Raw genomic sequence first — 17,691 nt, 5'->3', positions numbered from 1 at the left:
CGGTTATGCTACTGGTGGAAGAACAATTCCAAAAAAATAAAACAATGTGAGAATGGTGTTGGACTGCTAGCCACTAAGTGGCTGATTCAAAATCACAAGCCACTCAACAGGAGAAAGAGATGAGGCTTTCTACTCCTGTAAAAGCATTACAGTCTCAGAAACCACAGAGACAGTTCCACCCGTGGTATAGGGTCACCATGAGTTGGAATCAACTAGATGGCAGTGAGTTTATTTTGGGTTTTTTTTTTTCATGCCTGCAGGATCTGTATTGATACCCATTTTATTCCCAATATTGGTAATGCCCAGTTTTGCTGTTCCCTGTTTTTTTCATGTCTCTTCCATTGAGCCCGTCTGCTACAGGGGCTTTCAGATCTCAAATTCCCACCTGACTCTATTACAGCTCCTGTTCGTGTGCTGCTGCTCTCCTTGCTGAGACTCCTTCCTGTGATTTGTTTCCACCACATTCATATTGCTTTTTAGAGCCTTCTTTATCATGACTGCTGTAAAATCCTTGCCAGACAGTTCTACCATTTACGACTGCATGTTGGTGTCTATTGTCTTTTATTCATTCGGTTTGAGCTCTTCCCAGCTTGGGGCATGACACGTGATTTTCCATTGTAACCTGGGCGTTTTGTATTGTGAGAATCTGGATCTGATTTAAATCTTCTGCTTGGCTGTCTTTCCTCATGGTACTTCTCCAGCAGGGAGAGAGGGTGAGGGTGCCATCTCATTACTGCCAGGTGAATACAGAGACCAGGTGCCCCGCTCAGTCTCTGTGGACAGACTAGGGCTAGTCTCCTCAAGGGTGGGAAACGATAGGAGGTCTAGGCCCCAAAATGGTCTCTACTGATCCCACAGTGGGAGCGGCCTATAAGGGCCTATCAGCCAGCACAGATGAAAGTCCTAACTTCCTATTTGGCATTCTCTGTCATTACTCCAGCTGGCATACTGGAATATCTCGGCACTGCTTTGCAAGGGCAGGAGTCTAAGTTCCCATGGGCCTGTGCAGGTGTGGCCACCCTTTTTTGTCGTGTTTGGCTGGAGAATTATCTAAAAGGTTTTTGTCTTTCCAGGCTGCCCCTCTCCTAAGTCCTTTGGCCAAAGAAAGCAGGCTTTTGTTGGAGCTTTAGGTGTTTGTCTCCACTGGTGATTCTGGTTGCTAGCTTCTTTAGTTCCAAGTCTGGGAAAAGTGAGAGGAAAAAAAACACCAACCAGAAAACCTTACTAATATGTTGTCCCTCTGTTCCAAGATCTCTAGCAGTCTGTATTCTTCACTCTCTGTTTCTTATGCTGTTTTATATTAAATTTCCAGAGGTTTCTACCTTTATTTAGTAAGGGAAACATGCAAAATAATGTCTACCCTTTCTTACCAAAAGTGTAAGTCCATGTAAAGGGCTTGAAGGGAGGGGGTACAGTGGGGAGGGAGGATAAAAGGGAGACAATGTCAAGGATCCACGTAGAAAAAGAATGTTTGGAAACAGATTGTGGTAGCAATTGTACATTCTACTTGACATGATTGAAATTTGGCATGATCTATGTATTAAGTCCCGACTAATAATTTAAAATTTTTATTAATATATTTTGTAAAACACACAAAAAAAGCAGAAGCATTACATCAGGACAGTGCTGTTGCCTAATAGCTGTGATCACAGATAGGCTGAGCAGTGACTTATCATTAATGCAAACTCTAAAACTATAGCTATACTTTATAAAGGGCACAAACCTGACAATGTTACCCTAGCTTTTTTTAACTCAGAAACTGGTAACAGAATTGACACTGAAGTTGCCCTCATATATTTCCTTTATACTTTTAAAACACTGGCATTTTACATTCTCCGACCTCCTTTCTACATCAGAAAAATCACACCCATTACCACTGAACAGATTCCAACTCATAGCAATCCCACAAACAAAGAACTGCCCCACAGGGTTTCCAAAGCTACATACCTATTTGGAGGCTGATTGCCTCATCTTTCTCCTATGGAGTGGCTGGTGGGTTTGAACCACTGACATTTTAGGTTAGCAGGTAAGTGCTTAACCACTGTGTTACTTTCTCAGAATTTCAGTATCAGAGATACAACTCAGGAATATTTCAACAGTCTGAATTCTGAAGCACACACACACACACACACACACACAGGAGTAATAATAAGGAATTTGTTAGAGCTATAATTTGGTTTATTTCCAAGGGAATACTCGCCAGCATGCAACAAAGCTGTCCTCATAAAATACAACAGAAACCCCTGGTTTTGTAGACACTGGCTTTTAATAATCCTCTCACGATTAGCATAAATTTACCTACAAATTACTGGAAGTTCCAAAAGTATTGGATCAACTCATTTATTTATTTCTTTATTTAGAGGGATGAATTGTGCAGTAGGTACACTTCACTGTGGCTCCTCTAACAACAGTCTTTGTAACGCCCACCAAATGACTGGATGGGACAATGCAAGTACCCACATGGGGCTCTAAGTGGGTATTGGCCAACTTTGCCATTCCAATGGGATGACAGAAACAGGAAAAAAGAATCCCAAGACCATCAAGAAAGAAGAACTATGGACCCAAGCATATTCAAGATCCCAGAATGGAGAGAAGTAGGAATCATGAGACAGAGGGGCAGGCTTTCTGGTCCATAGGAGGAGTAAAGCTGAGTGCATTTGGGCAGGAGGCTGGCTTGCAAAGGGAGATCTCTTTGAGTTTTTATCAGTTATAAAGTAACATCATAACACTTGCCCAAGGGGGCAGAAGCCGAAGAGCTGCACAGAGAGAGGGCAAGGACTAGAAAGAGACAGGCCTGCTGGCACGGCTGAGAAGAGGTGATGCAGAGAAAAGAACTGTATCCTTGATGTTTATAATCTTGACTTGGAACCTGATAGCTTCCCTAATAAGTCCCATAATTGTGAGTAGTATATTATCTATGAGTTCTGTGTGGGCACTACAATGCATTACTGAACTCAGCAGAGAAGTCCAGTGCCTCATGAACGGTTAGTGTCAGAATTGGGTAAAGAAAGTTGGATGGTGAAGGAATCCTTGAGCAGACGTGGAGGTGGATTCTCCTTCACCCATGTGAAACTGAAGGAGATTAGATGAGGCCCCCATATTACTTCCACTGGTAGCTAACATTAAATTCATTTTATAGAGTCTTCTAATAGAGTTAAGTCTAGGGACAATCCAAGATATACATCCAGCATGTTACTCAGACAACAGGATTTATTCACAAAAGATGGCTTATCATCAACTATTTACTCTAGGGAAAATAATTTTTAAAGTATTGTACATAGGGAAGAAAAGACAACGGGTTTGGGCTAGGTTTTTTTCTTTTCTTTTTTTTAATTAAATACTTTTATTGGAGGCTCTTACATCTCTTATTAAAATCTATATATTCATCCATTGTATCAAGCACATTTGCACATATGCTGCCATCATTTTCAAAGCATTCTCTTCTCACTTATGCTCCTGATATCAGCTCCCCATTTCTCCCTCCTTCCCCCCACCCTCCCTCACGAACCCTTGATAAGTTATAGATTATTATTTTCAGATCTTACATCATCCTCCATTGCCTCTCACTCACTTTTCCGTTGTCTGTCCCCCCTGGAAGGGGGTTATAGGCTGATCCTTGTGATCAGTTTCCCCTTTCTCCTCCCACACCCTTCCCTAATCCCCCTGGTATCTCTACTCTCATTGTTGGCCCTGAGGGGTTTATCTATCCTGGATTCCCTGTGTTTCTGGCTCTTCTCTGTAGCAGTATGCATGTTCTGGTCTAATCCAATTTGTAGGTAGAATTGAGGTCATGATAGCGGGGTGAAGGAAGCACCAAAGAACTAGAGGAAAGTTATGTGTTTCATTGGTGCTATACTTCACCCTGAATGGCTCATCTCTTCCCTGTGAACCCTTGGTGATGGGATGTCCAATTGTCTACAGATAGGCATTGGGTCTCCACTCCATGCTCCGCCCCCCTTCACAATGGGTATGATTTTGTTCTGGGTCTTAGATGCCTGGTACCTGATCCCAAGGACACCTCATGATCACACAGGCTGCTGTGCTTTTTCCATGTGGGCTTTGTTGCTTCTGAGCTACATGGCTGCTTGTTTATCTTCAGGCCTTTAAGACCCCAGATGCTATATCTTTTGATAGCCAGGCACCACCAGCTTTGTTCACCACATTTTCTTATGCACCCATTTCATTTTCAGTGATCGTGTTAGGGAGGTGAGCATCACAGAATGCTGGACTATTAGAACAAAGTGTTCTTGTACTGAGGGAGTACTTGAGTCGAGGTCCAATGTACATCTGCAACCTTAACATATAGATATGAGTACATAGTTCTATTCCCCTCTCGTAATACATAAATATACTTATATGTGTACATGCCTGTATTTAGATCTCTATAAATGTCCTTTGCCTCCTGATTCTTTCCTCTATCTCCTTTTACTTTCCTCTGTGGGCTAGGTAATTTCTAAGGTTCTTTCCAATTCTGACATTCTGGAATTTAAAACTGTAAGTTTGATTATCAAGATTTCCTCATTCATTTAATAAGAAATCAAACAAACAAAAAAAGAAACCACTAAATGTCTACTCTATGTAATATACATTAGGCTCGGGGACAAGAAGATTTTTTTTCCTTAGAGACCAGTGGTGCTCAAACTACAGTTGGCGTCAGCATCACCTGGAAGGTTTATGAAAAACAGACTGATGGCCCCATCCCTAGGGCTTCTAACTCAGTAGGTATAGAACAGGGCTTGACATTTTATGTAATCATGGGGCTTCAGAAAGTTCATGGAAAAATTCCACTTTCTTTTTTATTCCATTCTTCCAAGAACATTTTGAAGGCCCTTGTAACTAACAAATTATCAAAAGATGCCCATGCCACTGGTCCAGAAAACACATACAGAGAGTCACTAGGGTAGGTAACTCGGAAAGTGACAGAAGGGCATTTCCCAAGCATAACTACTCTAAGGGATACTGTGCTTGTCTCTTCTACCCACTTTTCCATTCCGCTCCTTTAGCAATACCCACTCCTGTGGGGAGAGTTCAACTCCTAGTCTCGGAGGCTTTCATAAGATTGCTGCCAACCCCCTCAAACAGAAACGCAACTTGCACTGAGTTTATCACAGGAATGCATCCCCACCATAATAACGTGGGCAGGTCCGAGGAGTTGGTGGGTTTGTAATCAAAAAACAAACCAACTGAAAAGTTTTTCCCTAGAATTTTCCAAACTCAAAAACAAACTGAAAGGCTATAACCCCACAGCTGTCAGCAGCAATAAGTAATGAGGTCAAAGGGGAAATGGAATTTGCAATGAAAGGAGAGAAGTAAATAAGTTGCTGACCTAGCCACATCAAAAGCAGATTGCACCTCTGTTCTTTCCAGTAAAAGGACATAATGCATTTTCCCTTTTTGTGTAATTAGGTATTTGGTTTCAGTTTTTCACCATAAGGGAGTTCTGCTGGGTTTAGTCCAGCTGTGTGACCTTCTGTGTGAACACGTCAACATGAGATAAGGGGCCCTCAGGTTGCTGTCCTGGAAGGAGAGGAGATACAGATACAGAAAGAACACCATGTGAAGATGGACGCAGCGAGTGAAAGGGCACACCTACAGCCAAGGAATGACAAGGACTGCTGGTCTTCACCAAGAAGTTGGGACAAGACATGGAACAGATTCTCCCTCAGAACCCCAAGAAGGAATCAATTCTTCTTGCACTGGATTTCAAACTTCTTGGCTCCAGACTACAAGAGAACACATCTTTCTTTTGTTTTCCTTTTTAAAATAATGTGCAGACCCCTCTGAAAAGATAAAATGCTAATTTCATCTTACAAAGGTCCTGGTTGTTGTGTCCCAAGAATGTAACTGCTCATGAAAGGGAATTGATTTCTGCGGCTTCTACTTTGTACAGCGACTCAAGGAAACTAATAAAAGCAGAAAGCCTTCATGAGAATCAAATGCATAATTCACATTAAAGCATTAACACATTAGTGCATTAATGCAGAACATTCAATGAATGGCACTGGTCAGCAGTGATTGAACAGTTGGCTCACAGGTCCTGTACCTGGTCCTTTACATGCTCTTTTATAAAGGTCTTTAACTTGGGAAGCAAAGTGAATAAAGGGATGCTGTAAGGGTGGGTGTATCAGTCAGGGGTCACCTGAGAAAACCGAACAAAAGGGAGGTATGTAAGTATAGACACAGGAACAGGTATGGATTGAGATTGAGACTGGTCTTAAGGAACTGGCTCATAGGATTTTGCAGACTGGCAAGCCTGAAATCTGCACAGCAAGTCAACCAATCCAAACGCCCACTGCCAATAAGTCACTTCTGACTCAAGTAACTCTGTAGAACCCCTTTGGGTTCCGAGGCTGTGAATCTTTACAGAAGCAGAAAGGCTCATCTTTCTCTGGAAGCACGACTGGCAGTGTCAACTGGTGACCTTGCAGTTAGTAGGTCAACAAATAACCCACCATGCTACTAGGGCTCCTGCAGGGCAAGGCACCCAGCGGGCTCAAAATCGGGCAAGAGTTTATGTTAGAATCTTAACAGAGCCTTGAAGAAAATCTCATCTTCTTCAGGAAACCTCAGGTTCCTTTCAATTGATGAGCTCTGCCCACATTATTGAAGGCCATCTCCTTTAAAGTCAACTGATTGTAGGTGGTGGAGGGCAATCTCCTTCATGGTGTCAACTTATTGTAGATGATAACCAAGGGCAAAACACAACTCCATCAATCTCCAGTCAACTCTGGTTCATGGCAACTCTGCAGGACATAGAAAAACTGCCTCCTAAGGTTTCCAAGGCTGTAAATCTTCATAGAAGCAAACTCTCACATCTTTGCCCAAGGAGTGACTGCCGGGTTCAAACCACCAACCTTTAAATTCGTAGTCATGTGCTTAACCACAGTGCTACCAGGGCTCCTAGATTGCAATCATATCTGTAACATGTCTTCGCAGCAACACCTGGATTAGAGTTTGAGTCGATCGTTGGGCCTATAACCTAGCCTAGTTAACACTGTAAGCAAGGTTTTGGGTTGGTTCAGTCATAGCTAATTCAGCAAAACCTGACAGAATCAATTTGTGCGTGTGTGTGTGTGTGTGTGTGTGTGATCTAGAACACTAGCTGAAGAACAATTGTGAGGATGGCGCAGAACCTGGCAGTGTGTTGTTCTCTTAAATACAGTCATTGTGAGTCAGAATGACTCCACGGCCCCTAACAACACAGCGCTGCTGTGGCATCACTCCTCACCGCATAAGGTACTTAGTCATACACTACAGCCATAATCCACGTAGCTGTATGGACTTTGCATAGACTGTGGGCTAAAATCCTGACTCTGAAACCTCACCCTATCCCCATTTCCTCCTCTGGAAAGTGAGAATACTGTTATAAAATTCAGCCTTTGGCTTATCCTGCCAACTTGAAGCAGTTGGCTTATAGTGGCAACTTTCTTGGCAAGTTCTTTCAGTAAACATCAACTGGTAACGCAAAGCTGATTGATAACCAAGGAAGAAAAACACAAAAGAAGAGAGGCAGGGCTAAAACAGATCTTAAACGCAACAAGAAACAGGTGTGCTGTTAAACAGATGGGCAATAATAGCCAAGTCGGCAGTCCTCAGCTGCCACCTGTCGAAAGATCACTTACGACAGCAATGGCCATTTCACCCATCCTGAATCTGATGCTCTAGCTCAGGCAGCACGTGCAGAGACAAACTTAATGTTTTAATTATTTAAAGCTGGTCCTGACCTGTGCCATTTTAAGAGTTATAGACAGATTTTAAATGATTAAAAATCTGTTACATGCTTGCAAGAGTCACATATGTATAGTGGATAAGAGGACAAGCACTGAAATTAAACAAGGATACAAGATTTGATTCTAGCACTTAATAATGTAAAATTTCCTATTTCATACAAGGAAAATAGAATTATCTATGCCACATAGTAGCAGGCCTTCGGCAAGTGGTGAGTGTTTAACATTCATTCAACAAATATGTATTTATTGAGTACCAACTCCATGTCAGAAACACAAGAGTCTGGAAACACCATTCCTCAGATTGGAGAAAAGAGTGAAGTTGCCAAGGATTCCATTTTGCTTGGATTCACTTTCAATGCTCATGGCAGCTGCAGTCAATAAATCAAAGCATGTACTGCATTGGGCCAGTCTGCTGCACAGATCTCTTTAAATTGTCAAAGAGCAAGGATGACACTTTGAGGACTAAAGTGCACCTGACCCCAGTCACGGTGTTTTCAATGGCCTTATATACAGCTGAGAGTTGGACAAGTAAGAAGACTACAGAAAAACTCATGCATTTGAACTATGCTGTTGGTGAAACATACTGAAAATACCTGGACTGTCAGAAGAATGAGCCGATCTATTTCAGAAGGACAGCCAAACTGTTTCTTAGACGCAAAGGTCATGGTGAGACCATCTCGCCTACTTTGGACATGCTATCACTATAGACCAGTCCCTCGAAAACGACATCATGTCTGATACAGTAGAGTGTGTGGAAACGAGGATGGACTGACAGAGTGGTGGCAGCACTGGTTGTGAGCATGGTGCAAGACCGGGGAGTGGTTCATTCTGTTCTACACTGGGTCACTATGAGCGGGAACTGACTAGGCAACAGCTAACCGTAACAACAGGAAACTTATGAATATCGCTAATTAAGTTGCAGTGGAGTGTGCTCTGATGAAAAAATGTGTTACTGTCACTGACTGGCCAGCATGTACTGCTTAGCAACCTCTGAGAACGAGCTCCGTGCCCTGGCACAGAACACTAACCAAATATATTACACTACACCACGTATCTCTAGTGTGTCTCCAGTGTTGTGTGCATAGGGAGTGTCAGAAAAAAGAAAGAGATCAAATCCATTAGGATTCCATGAAAACGTAAGAACTGTGATCTTACCAAACAGAAGAAATAAGAAAATAATAAGGAAGTTAATCAGCAAAAGAACTTGCCTATTTTAGTGGGGACACAGAACTCTCCCTAAAAGGTGATTGGGTCATAAAGTTGGAAAAGGTTATGAATAAGAGTAGACCAGAGAAAACTGTGAAAGATGGAAATAGACAGCAAAGATCTGATGTGTTCTGCCACGCTGTCTTTAACTCACAGTATTTGAGCTTTTTACAACTCTGATGTAAATTGTGTAAAACATATAATTATGTATCTTTTTGCCCATAAAATGTGTAATGGAGATGGAATGGATTATTCTTCTGTGGCTCTTGGAAAATACAATGGATTATTCTCCTGTAGATATTCATGAGTTTTGCATCTATTATTTCAATATAGCCTATTGGCCTAGATACACTTTTTTTAAATCTCCTTTGAACAGGTAGCATCCTATTGACTTCCTCATTAGTAAATGTGCTAAATAAAATCATCCATAAATAAAAAAGAGCAGAAGGGATGACCTGTGGTATATTCATACAAAGAAAGGCTACACAACAATGAAGACAAATGAGCTGTGCCATGAAGCATAAGCTCATTGGTGAACAGAAGCAGCCAGACACAAAGGTACAGACACCCTACACGCCCATTGAGAAAAAATTAAAGAACCAAGCAAAAACAGACTGTACTGTTTAGAGATGCAAGCGTATAGAGTCAAGCAAGCTTATAATAAAAACCACTCTAGTACTTACCTTTGGTGATGAAAAAGAAAAAGTAGCAATTAGGAGGGGGCCCAAGGAAGAAAAATGAAGTCCTGGCAAGATTCTACTTATTGCATGATATAGGGTGCATCAGAAAAGTTCGTGGAAAAATTCCTGATTCCCCCTCTCCTGGGTGCTGGTGTCATGAAAATTCACTGGGCTATGTATTTTTGCTTACTTATGATTTAACACTGACACTTAACATTACAGTGTCTTTGGAGTTAGCAGAGTTAAGCAAGGTTCAATACAACATGAAAGAAACTTTTTTCCATTTACACATGTGCTACTCAGTCAAATGACATCAAGAAACCAGTAAACATTACAGCAGGGGATGTACTCGGTGTACATGGTGAGCTTTATGCACGTCTGCCAATCTATAACAGATCATTCCTACAGACGGCATCTTCATAACAAGTGGCCATCAACGGGAAAAAGCAGCAACCCACACGCGTGTATTCACCTGAGCATCTGTGCTGGAGTCGCAACAAACTGAACCCTATTGTTTTCAAGTGGACACGTGAGATCGGGGGCCCTTGGATAATGCAATATTCAAACCCCAAATCCCTCTTAACACAGCTCCCCTCAGAATTTTCTCCATCAAGGGATAAAAGAGTATGTGTCTATTGAGGTACATTTTCCATTTAGGAAAAACGTTCCCCACTCCAGGAAGGAAGAACAACAGAAACATGGGTAAAGAGAGAGAGAGAGGACAGTGTAAGGTATGAAAATAACAATAATTTATAATTGATCAAGGGTTCATAAAGGTGGGAGGGGGGAGAAAGGAGCTGATACCAAGGGTTCAAGTACAAAGGAAATGTTTGAAGCTGATGATGGAATTCTATGCACAAACGTGACTGATACAATTGATGTATGTATTGTTATAAGAGCTATTAGAGCCCCCAACAAAATTATTTTTTTAAGTTATCTGTTGAACATGTCTGAAGAGTCACAAATGACCTGAGCTTCCTTTAGGGACAAAGAAATGAAAGGACATACAACCGGACAGTATGCCCGACACCTTCCCAGGCCTGACCTTTCTCTGATGGCTCAAGACTGACAGTAACAAAACATCGTGTTTGACCATTCACTGCTTCAGAAAGATAGTTATACCTCCTAGGTAGTTTGTACCCATAAGAGATTCAGAACTTCTGTAAGTCAGTGAAAAACAAAACAAAACCTCTTGCTATTGGGTCAACTCTGACGAGTGGCAATTCCATGGAGGGTTACAGAGACCTTGTCCATGGGGTTTTCTTGGCTGCGATCTTTACAGAAACAGATATTCAGCGCTTTCTTCTATGGTACTACTGGGGTGGGGGTGGGGTGGGGAGGGACTTGGCACTCTGAGCCTTTAGGTTAGTAACTGGGGACAAACTATACCACCCAGGGGCCTTAAAAATCAGTAAGTAACATAAGTTTAAAATAAAATGGATAAATAAGTGGAGAGCAAATGCTTTGAGAATGATTGGGGCAGAATGTATGGATGTGCTTTATACAATTGATGTATGTTTATGTATGGATGGTGATAAGAGTTGTATGAGTCCCTAACAAAATGTAAAAAAAGAAAAGAGGAGAAAAAAAAAGAATGATTAGGACAAAAAATGTACAGATGTGCTTTATACAATTGATGTATGTATATGTATGGACTGTGATAAGAGTTGTATGAGCCCCTAATAAATTGTTTAAAAAAATAAAATAAAATGGATAAAGATACAAAATAAGTAATTCACATAAAAAATATTCATAGAAACAGAGAAATGCCCAATTAAAATTAAAATGAAGAATGGTAATCTCTGAGTGGAGAAAGGTTTTTTTTGGTTTCGGCAATAAGGAATAAGGAGAAACTTTTCATCTTTAATACTACTTGAATTAATTTTAACAAGTCTATGGTTTATTTTGTGCTTTACAATAATAAAATCTAAAAATATAACATCCATCGGTTTATTAGGAGCCCTGATGGCATGGTGTTACAGCAGTTTGAAACTACTCTCCCTGTGAGGGAGAGAGATGGGGCTTTCTACTCCCCTAAACAGTTCCATTCTCTGAAATTCACAAGGCAATTCTACTCTGCCCTAGAGTCACTAAGAGTGGGCATTGAGTCAATGGCAATGAGTTTGGTGGGGAGGAGGGGGGGGGTTGGTACTGGGGGTTAGTTGTGTTTTTAACCGATTCACTTGTTTTGGGCTCTGGACAGAAGACTTATTGCCTGGTCAGAATGTGACTACTCTTTTAGAACTTCTTAAAAGAAACGCCTAGAAATAGCAGATTCTCTACCAGCGCCCACAGTCCTCTGTTTGACTAAGGAAGAAAGGACATCCAAAGTACACGGAATCTCAAAAACGACAGGCTCATTAACTGTGGATGAGAACCCACCTGTACTATATCCAAAACCATGCCCGCCGAAACGGTTCCAAAGCCAGCGAGCAAAAACGGCACGAGTATCTGCAAGGCCATGACCCCACTGGACTCCCTCGGCAGTTTCTGGGTTGTTTCCACGATGGCATCCTCCTCCCCATCACTAGAATTCTCCTCGTTTTGCAGCATGGCGGTCGTTTCTGAAGCCTCCCTTCCATCGCAGTAATTGTAGTTGGCGTAGTCATCGTACTTTGGCCCACAGCTTGATGGTGCGTGCCCACTGTTGCCGTGAAAAGCCTGTCCCGGGAAGCTGTGGTACTCCAGGTGCTGCTCAGGTCTGCTACTGTAAGTCTGGGCTGCTGCTGACAGCCCATCTGGCCAGCCATTTGTTTTCTTGTGCCGGTCGTCCTGGTTTTTCTGGTAAATGACTGGAACCATACTCAACAGTAAGTTTAAAAACTTATCAGACTGAATTGTATTGAAATGTAAAGTCCAGTCTGCAAAGCCTCCCCCGCTACTTGGACCGCCGCTTGTTTTACTGGATACAAATCTTCCTTTACTATTAGTCATATTGTCATCGCAAACGTCCCTGTCCTCTCTGGATTCAAGCTTCATGAACTACACCAGGTGAATGAGAACCACTGGTTTTAAATTAAGGCTCCATTGTGTAGAAGTATGACTGTTTTCACTAATACAAGATATTCAGTAGTTCCAGGGCAGGAGTTAGATCTGGAAAGAGAAAAATAAAATCATGTTTTAGAGATCAGATTAACTATCTTGATACATAAGGTTTTCAGAGCTCAAGGTGTAAAACACACAGGCTCATACTGAGGGTTGAGAACATACATGTGCAATGCCACTCAGCAAATGCGCAGAATATAACCCAGAGCTGGCTGACCTACTTATGTTGGGGATCCATTCAGTTAGAAAGTTCAAAGTGTGCTTGCTCATTAGGTGGATATTTTCTACATTTGAAAGGTTTTCAAAGCAAAGATGTCACTTGGATGACTAAAATGTGCCTGGCCCAAGCCATAGTCTTTTCAATTTCGTCATGGGCGTGTGAGAGGCCCTGGTGGGGAAGTGGTTACAGGATGAGCTGCTAACCTCAAGGCCAGCAGTTTGAAACCACCAGCCTCTCTGAGGTAGAAAGACACACTTTTCTACTCTCATCCAGAGTCAGTCTTGGAAACCCATGGGGCAGTTCCACCTTGTCCTGTAAGGTCACTATGAATCAGAATCCACTCGATGGCAATGAGTCTGCTTTTTGGGGGGAGTTTTTATATGCACCTTAAAACTGGACGATGAGAAGACTGAAAATTGATGCATCTGAATTGAGGTGTTGGTGAAGAGTATGGACTGGCAGAATAAACCAGACTTAGAAGAAACACAACCTCCTGAGGAGCAAAGAAGGCAAGTTTTCTTCCCGTTTGCTTTGAACACCTATGTCATCAAAAACACCATTCCTAAAAAAGGCTGTTAGGGCAATGCAGAAGGTAAGAAAGAAAACAAACCAGATAAATCCTCGATGAGACGGACTGCCACAGAGCCTCAAGCACCACGGGCTCAAAAGCATCAAAGTCAGAGAGATGGCGTGAGGCCAGGCATCGCTCCTTTCAGGTTTACACAAGGTAGTCATGAGTCAGGGACGACAGGATGTAAACACACACCAATCCATGCGCTAAAACCCACAGTGCTGCCCCACATGCCCTTCCCTGATAAAAACAGAACCAACCTAGAAATCATGTCCTGTTATGATTTAATGCATTTGGACTTTCTCAATTAGGCAAGCGTGCATTCGGCTCCTTTCAGTTCCTATTTGCGTGCCACGTACTTTTAGGTTTATGTTTGCTATTAAAATGTACATGGTCACAAACGAGATATATTATGTGGTCAGTTGATTACTTTTCAGGGAGGCCACAGCAAACAAAACTAGAGATTAGCTATTATACAAATTGTATACCCTTTTTATCTTTACTTTATAAAACATATTGGTACATAACTCTGAACAACCTATGACGAGATTTGGCAATTATATCATCGGGTCATAAAAACAAGGATTGTGACTTCATTTTGCTTTCTGCAACACTCGAACAGCCAGATCACTGCAATTTTGTCAACTACATTAAGGATCGCAAGAGCTATGTAAACTTAAAGCCTCACCAATTTACCTCAATGGCTAACGCCTCCCACTCTAGGAAAAAACCATTTTTACAGGTTCCAATAAACCAAACCCACTGCCATCAAACCCCTTCCAGCTGACAGGGATCCTTCCGGCAGAGTGAAACTCCTCCTTAGGACTCCTTCACGGTAGAGCTTTAGCAGATGGCCTCATCGTTCTCCCTCCAAGAGGCTTCTGACCTTGCTGTTAGCAGCCTAACACCTAACCCACAGAGCCTTGAAGGGTTCCAAGAACCTTTACTACGCCCCATAATCTGAGCGCGTCAGCTTCTGTTTCTCACAAAATTTACTGTCATCTCCTCTCTCTGCACGTATCTCCAACAGCTCTTGCCTTAGAGGGCCATGTTCACTCTAATACATCCTGCTCCCCTAGCCCCATCCCCTGCTTATCAAAATCAACTCAGCTCCCAGGAGAGCACACCAGAAGCTGGCAGGACTCCCTGGTAGCATCTGTGCAGGGCATATACCTTGGCAACTGAATAAAAGAGCTAGTACTGGGGATGCTTTCTCACTTTCAAGATTTGATTTCCTTATTCTCATCCATTGAGCTTTCTACACTGCTTATTTGGGGTTCCTAATTCTTACACGCTGACACACCTTCCAATGGGTTCCCCAAACCAGCTAAATTCTCCTATTCTACGTTTACTTTTCTCAAGTCAAATTTCTTTAATTTTTCCCTCTTCTGCCCTATCACACTACTCATACCACATAGGAACTTTCGCCTCATTCAAAAGATCACAATAAAAGTATACCACTTCAGAGAAACTACCTGAATTAATGTAGGATTGAGTATACACAGAGAAAATAACAGGTAAAGTCAAATCGTCCACTGCAATCGTTAGTCAGTTTCCTAAGATCTATAGTTGTCTTTCGTTGTTCTCTTTAACTTTTTATTGTGAATTGGGTGATGGCTTACAGAGCATATCACAGTAGTTGCCTCCTGAGCGCAGTAGGCAGCGCGTCAGTCTCATAATCTGAAGGTCCAGAGCATATCACAGCTTTACAGTCAACAATTCAAACACATTCTGTTGCCTCATTCATTGCCGTCCCCTAAAAGTATCAACAATTATATCACCCCCTCGGGTATCTTCTTCTAGTCTTCCTCTTTCCTAACCCTTCTGAGCTTTGTCTTTGGGCTTTGATCTTAAATGGTGGATTATTCTAAGGTGTGCACACATCAGTATTATTGTTCTCCATATAGACTGAAAGTTGAGCCGTGGGGGTGAATTTAGTCCCAGTCCTGCAGGATGAACTAAAGGTTACCGTCATAGGGGTTCCAACAGTCGCTATAAGACCAGCAAGCCTGGCCTCTTTTAATGATGCATTCACACACTCTCTATTCAGTGCCTTCTAAAGTAAGCCCTTTCACAGCAGCTGGTAATCGCAGTAGAGTCGTCTAGCTCCTCTGGTTTCAAAGTTGTGGTAACTGATGTTTGTGTGGACTAATTGTGTAGACTGATTGTTTCCATAATTCTTTTGATTTCCATCACTGTTCTTTCCTCTGGACAGAGAGAAACCAAGAGTTTACATATTAGGTGGCTGCTCACAAGCTTTTACGATCCCAGTTACTATTCACCAAATCAAGAGGAAGAAGGTTGTCATTGTGGACTTTGTGATACCAACTGACCCAAGACTTTGGTCCTGAGCCCCCAGGTCCACTCTTTTCAGTTCGGTCATGTCTCACAAGTTTCATATATAATTTTACTTTTTTATAGTGAATTAGGGCAATGTTTACAGAGTGGTCATAGTTCTACATTTAAAATATTTATACACGTTCTGATGCAACCCATCCATTGCAATGTTCTCAATATACCATCACTTATCCCACTTTCTTCCTTTGTTTCTTTCTCCCTTTGTTCTATTTCCATTCCTCCTTTCCCAAACCCCTGAACTTTGTCTTTGGGTTAATTGATGTAGTTTGGATCATACACAATGAACTGCAACCCAAAGGCCAATAGTTTGAATCCACTAGGAACTCTGTGGGAGAGAGACGTGGCTTCCTACTCGCATAAATAGCCTTGGAACCCCATAGGAGGTAACTCTATCCTGTCCTATGGAATTGCTATAAGTCAGAATTGACTTGATGGCAGTGAGTTTTGTCTTTAGTCTCTTTTACAATTAGGAGTTTTGTTCCACCTTTTCCTCCCACTCTATCCTGGACCCCCTAGTGTGATCCTCTCAGAGCAGCTGGCAGTGGCAACCAGGTACCATCTAGTTCTTCGGGTTGTAGACACTGAAGTTTGTGTGGTTCAATCATCCAGTTAACTAAATGTTTCTATGTATCTATTTTCATTACTCTTCTTTCCCCTGGACAGGGACAGACCAATAGTTGTGCCTTTGATGGCTGCTCACAAACTTCCTTATACATGAAATGAAGGTGTTGAACACTGTTTTTATCAACAATGACATGCTAATTGATTTGGTGTTCTCTAAGACTATAGTCCTGATGCCCATGCCCAGCACACTTGTCCCTCAAGGTGCTTGGTTATATCTAGGAAGTTTTCATAACTTTGCCTCCTGTATGGTCAACCACATTCATGAATATATTTGCAACAAAAGCAATTACACATGTACACATAGCCCTTGTCAAACCTCTATCAAGCCATGGGTATAGCCCTCTCCCTCTCCCACCTCTTCAAGTCCATCCAAGCATCTACTTGCAGACCGCTACTGGTTTAGGACTTTGTATACAACAGTATTTGCCTCTGTTGTCTCAACTCTTGCAAACTTCCCTGTGTCTTCCGGTTCCACCATTTTTTGCCAACCTCTTTCCCTATCACCCAAGTTAACACTTGTCTACCCTCCCGCCAGTGAGTCCCTTTCTCCTCCTTTTCCATCCCTAGTGGCCATCCAAGACTGTTGCTTGTAGTCTGAAAGCTTTTGTTCACTGTAATAGTGATGTCACACAGTGTTTGGCCTTTTGTGGTTGGCTAATGTCACTCAGCGTAATGTCCTCCACGTTCATCCATGCTATCAGGTGTTCCAAAGATTCGTCATTCATCTTTAGTCCCCAAATGTATCCTTTCTTTCTTTGGTGGATATTTGGGTTGTTTCCATCTTTTAACAATTCTGAACAGTGCCCAAATGAACATGGGTATGCCTGTATCTACTCATGATGTCTGGCTCCTATTTCTCTAGAGCACATCCCAAGCAGAGCAAGTGCTGGCTCATACATTTCTATTTCCAACTTTTTGAGCAAAGGTCGTATCACCTTCCAAGTGGTTTCACCATTTTACAGCCCACTGGCAGTGTAGGGGGTGGGGGGTGCTAGTCTCCATCTCCTTACCAAGATTTGTTTTGGGGTGTTTTTTTTAGCATTGCTATTAATGATGGGGTGAGCTGATATCTCATGGTTGTTTTGATTTGGCTAATAATTATGAGCATTTCTTTGTGTTGGCTGCCTACCTGAATGTTTTCTTTGGTCAAGTGTACGGTTATGAGCTTTACCCAACTTTTAACTGGATTGTCTTTTTTGTGATTGTTTAGTTTTCTGTGTGTTTTAAAAGTTAGTCCGTTGTCTGATATGTCACCGC

At 42.0% G+C, this 17,691-nt stretch overlaps 1 protein-coding gene across 2 annotated transcripts in view; it reads right to left on the bottom strand.

The window, feature by feature from the left end:
* SLC41A2 (solute carrier family 41 member 2) overlaps positions 1-17,691 on the bottom strand; it is a 144,659-nt gene that overhangs the window by 106,992 nt on the left and 19,976 nt on the right. For both annotated transcript variants that reach the window (XM_075551057.1, XM_075551055.1), the window contains exon 2: positions 11,999-12,709. In XM_075551057.1, the coding sequence (XP_075407172.1) occupies positions 11,999-12,595 (597 nt within the window). In that variant the 5' untranslated portion in view covers positions 12,596-12,709. The remainder of the gene's footprint in view (positions 1-11,998; positions 12,710-17,691) is intronic.

The sequence above is a fragment of the Tenrec ecaudatus genome, chromosome 6, assembly GCF_050624435.1.
Source record: "Tenrec ecaudatus isolate mTenEca1 chromosome 6, mTenEca1.hap1, whole genome shotgun sequence".
Taxonomy (NCBI): domain Eukaryota; kingdom Metazoa; phylum Chordata; class Mammalia; order Afrosoricida; family Tenrecidae; genus Tenrec; species Tenrec ecaudatus.
This window is presented reverse-complemented; position numbering and strand designations above follow the sequence as displayed.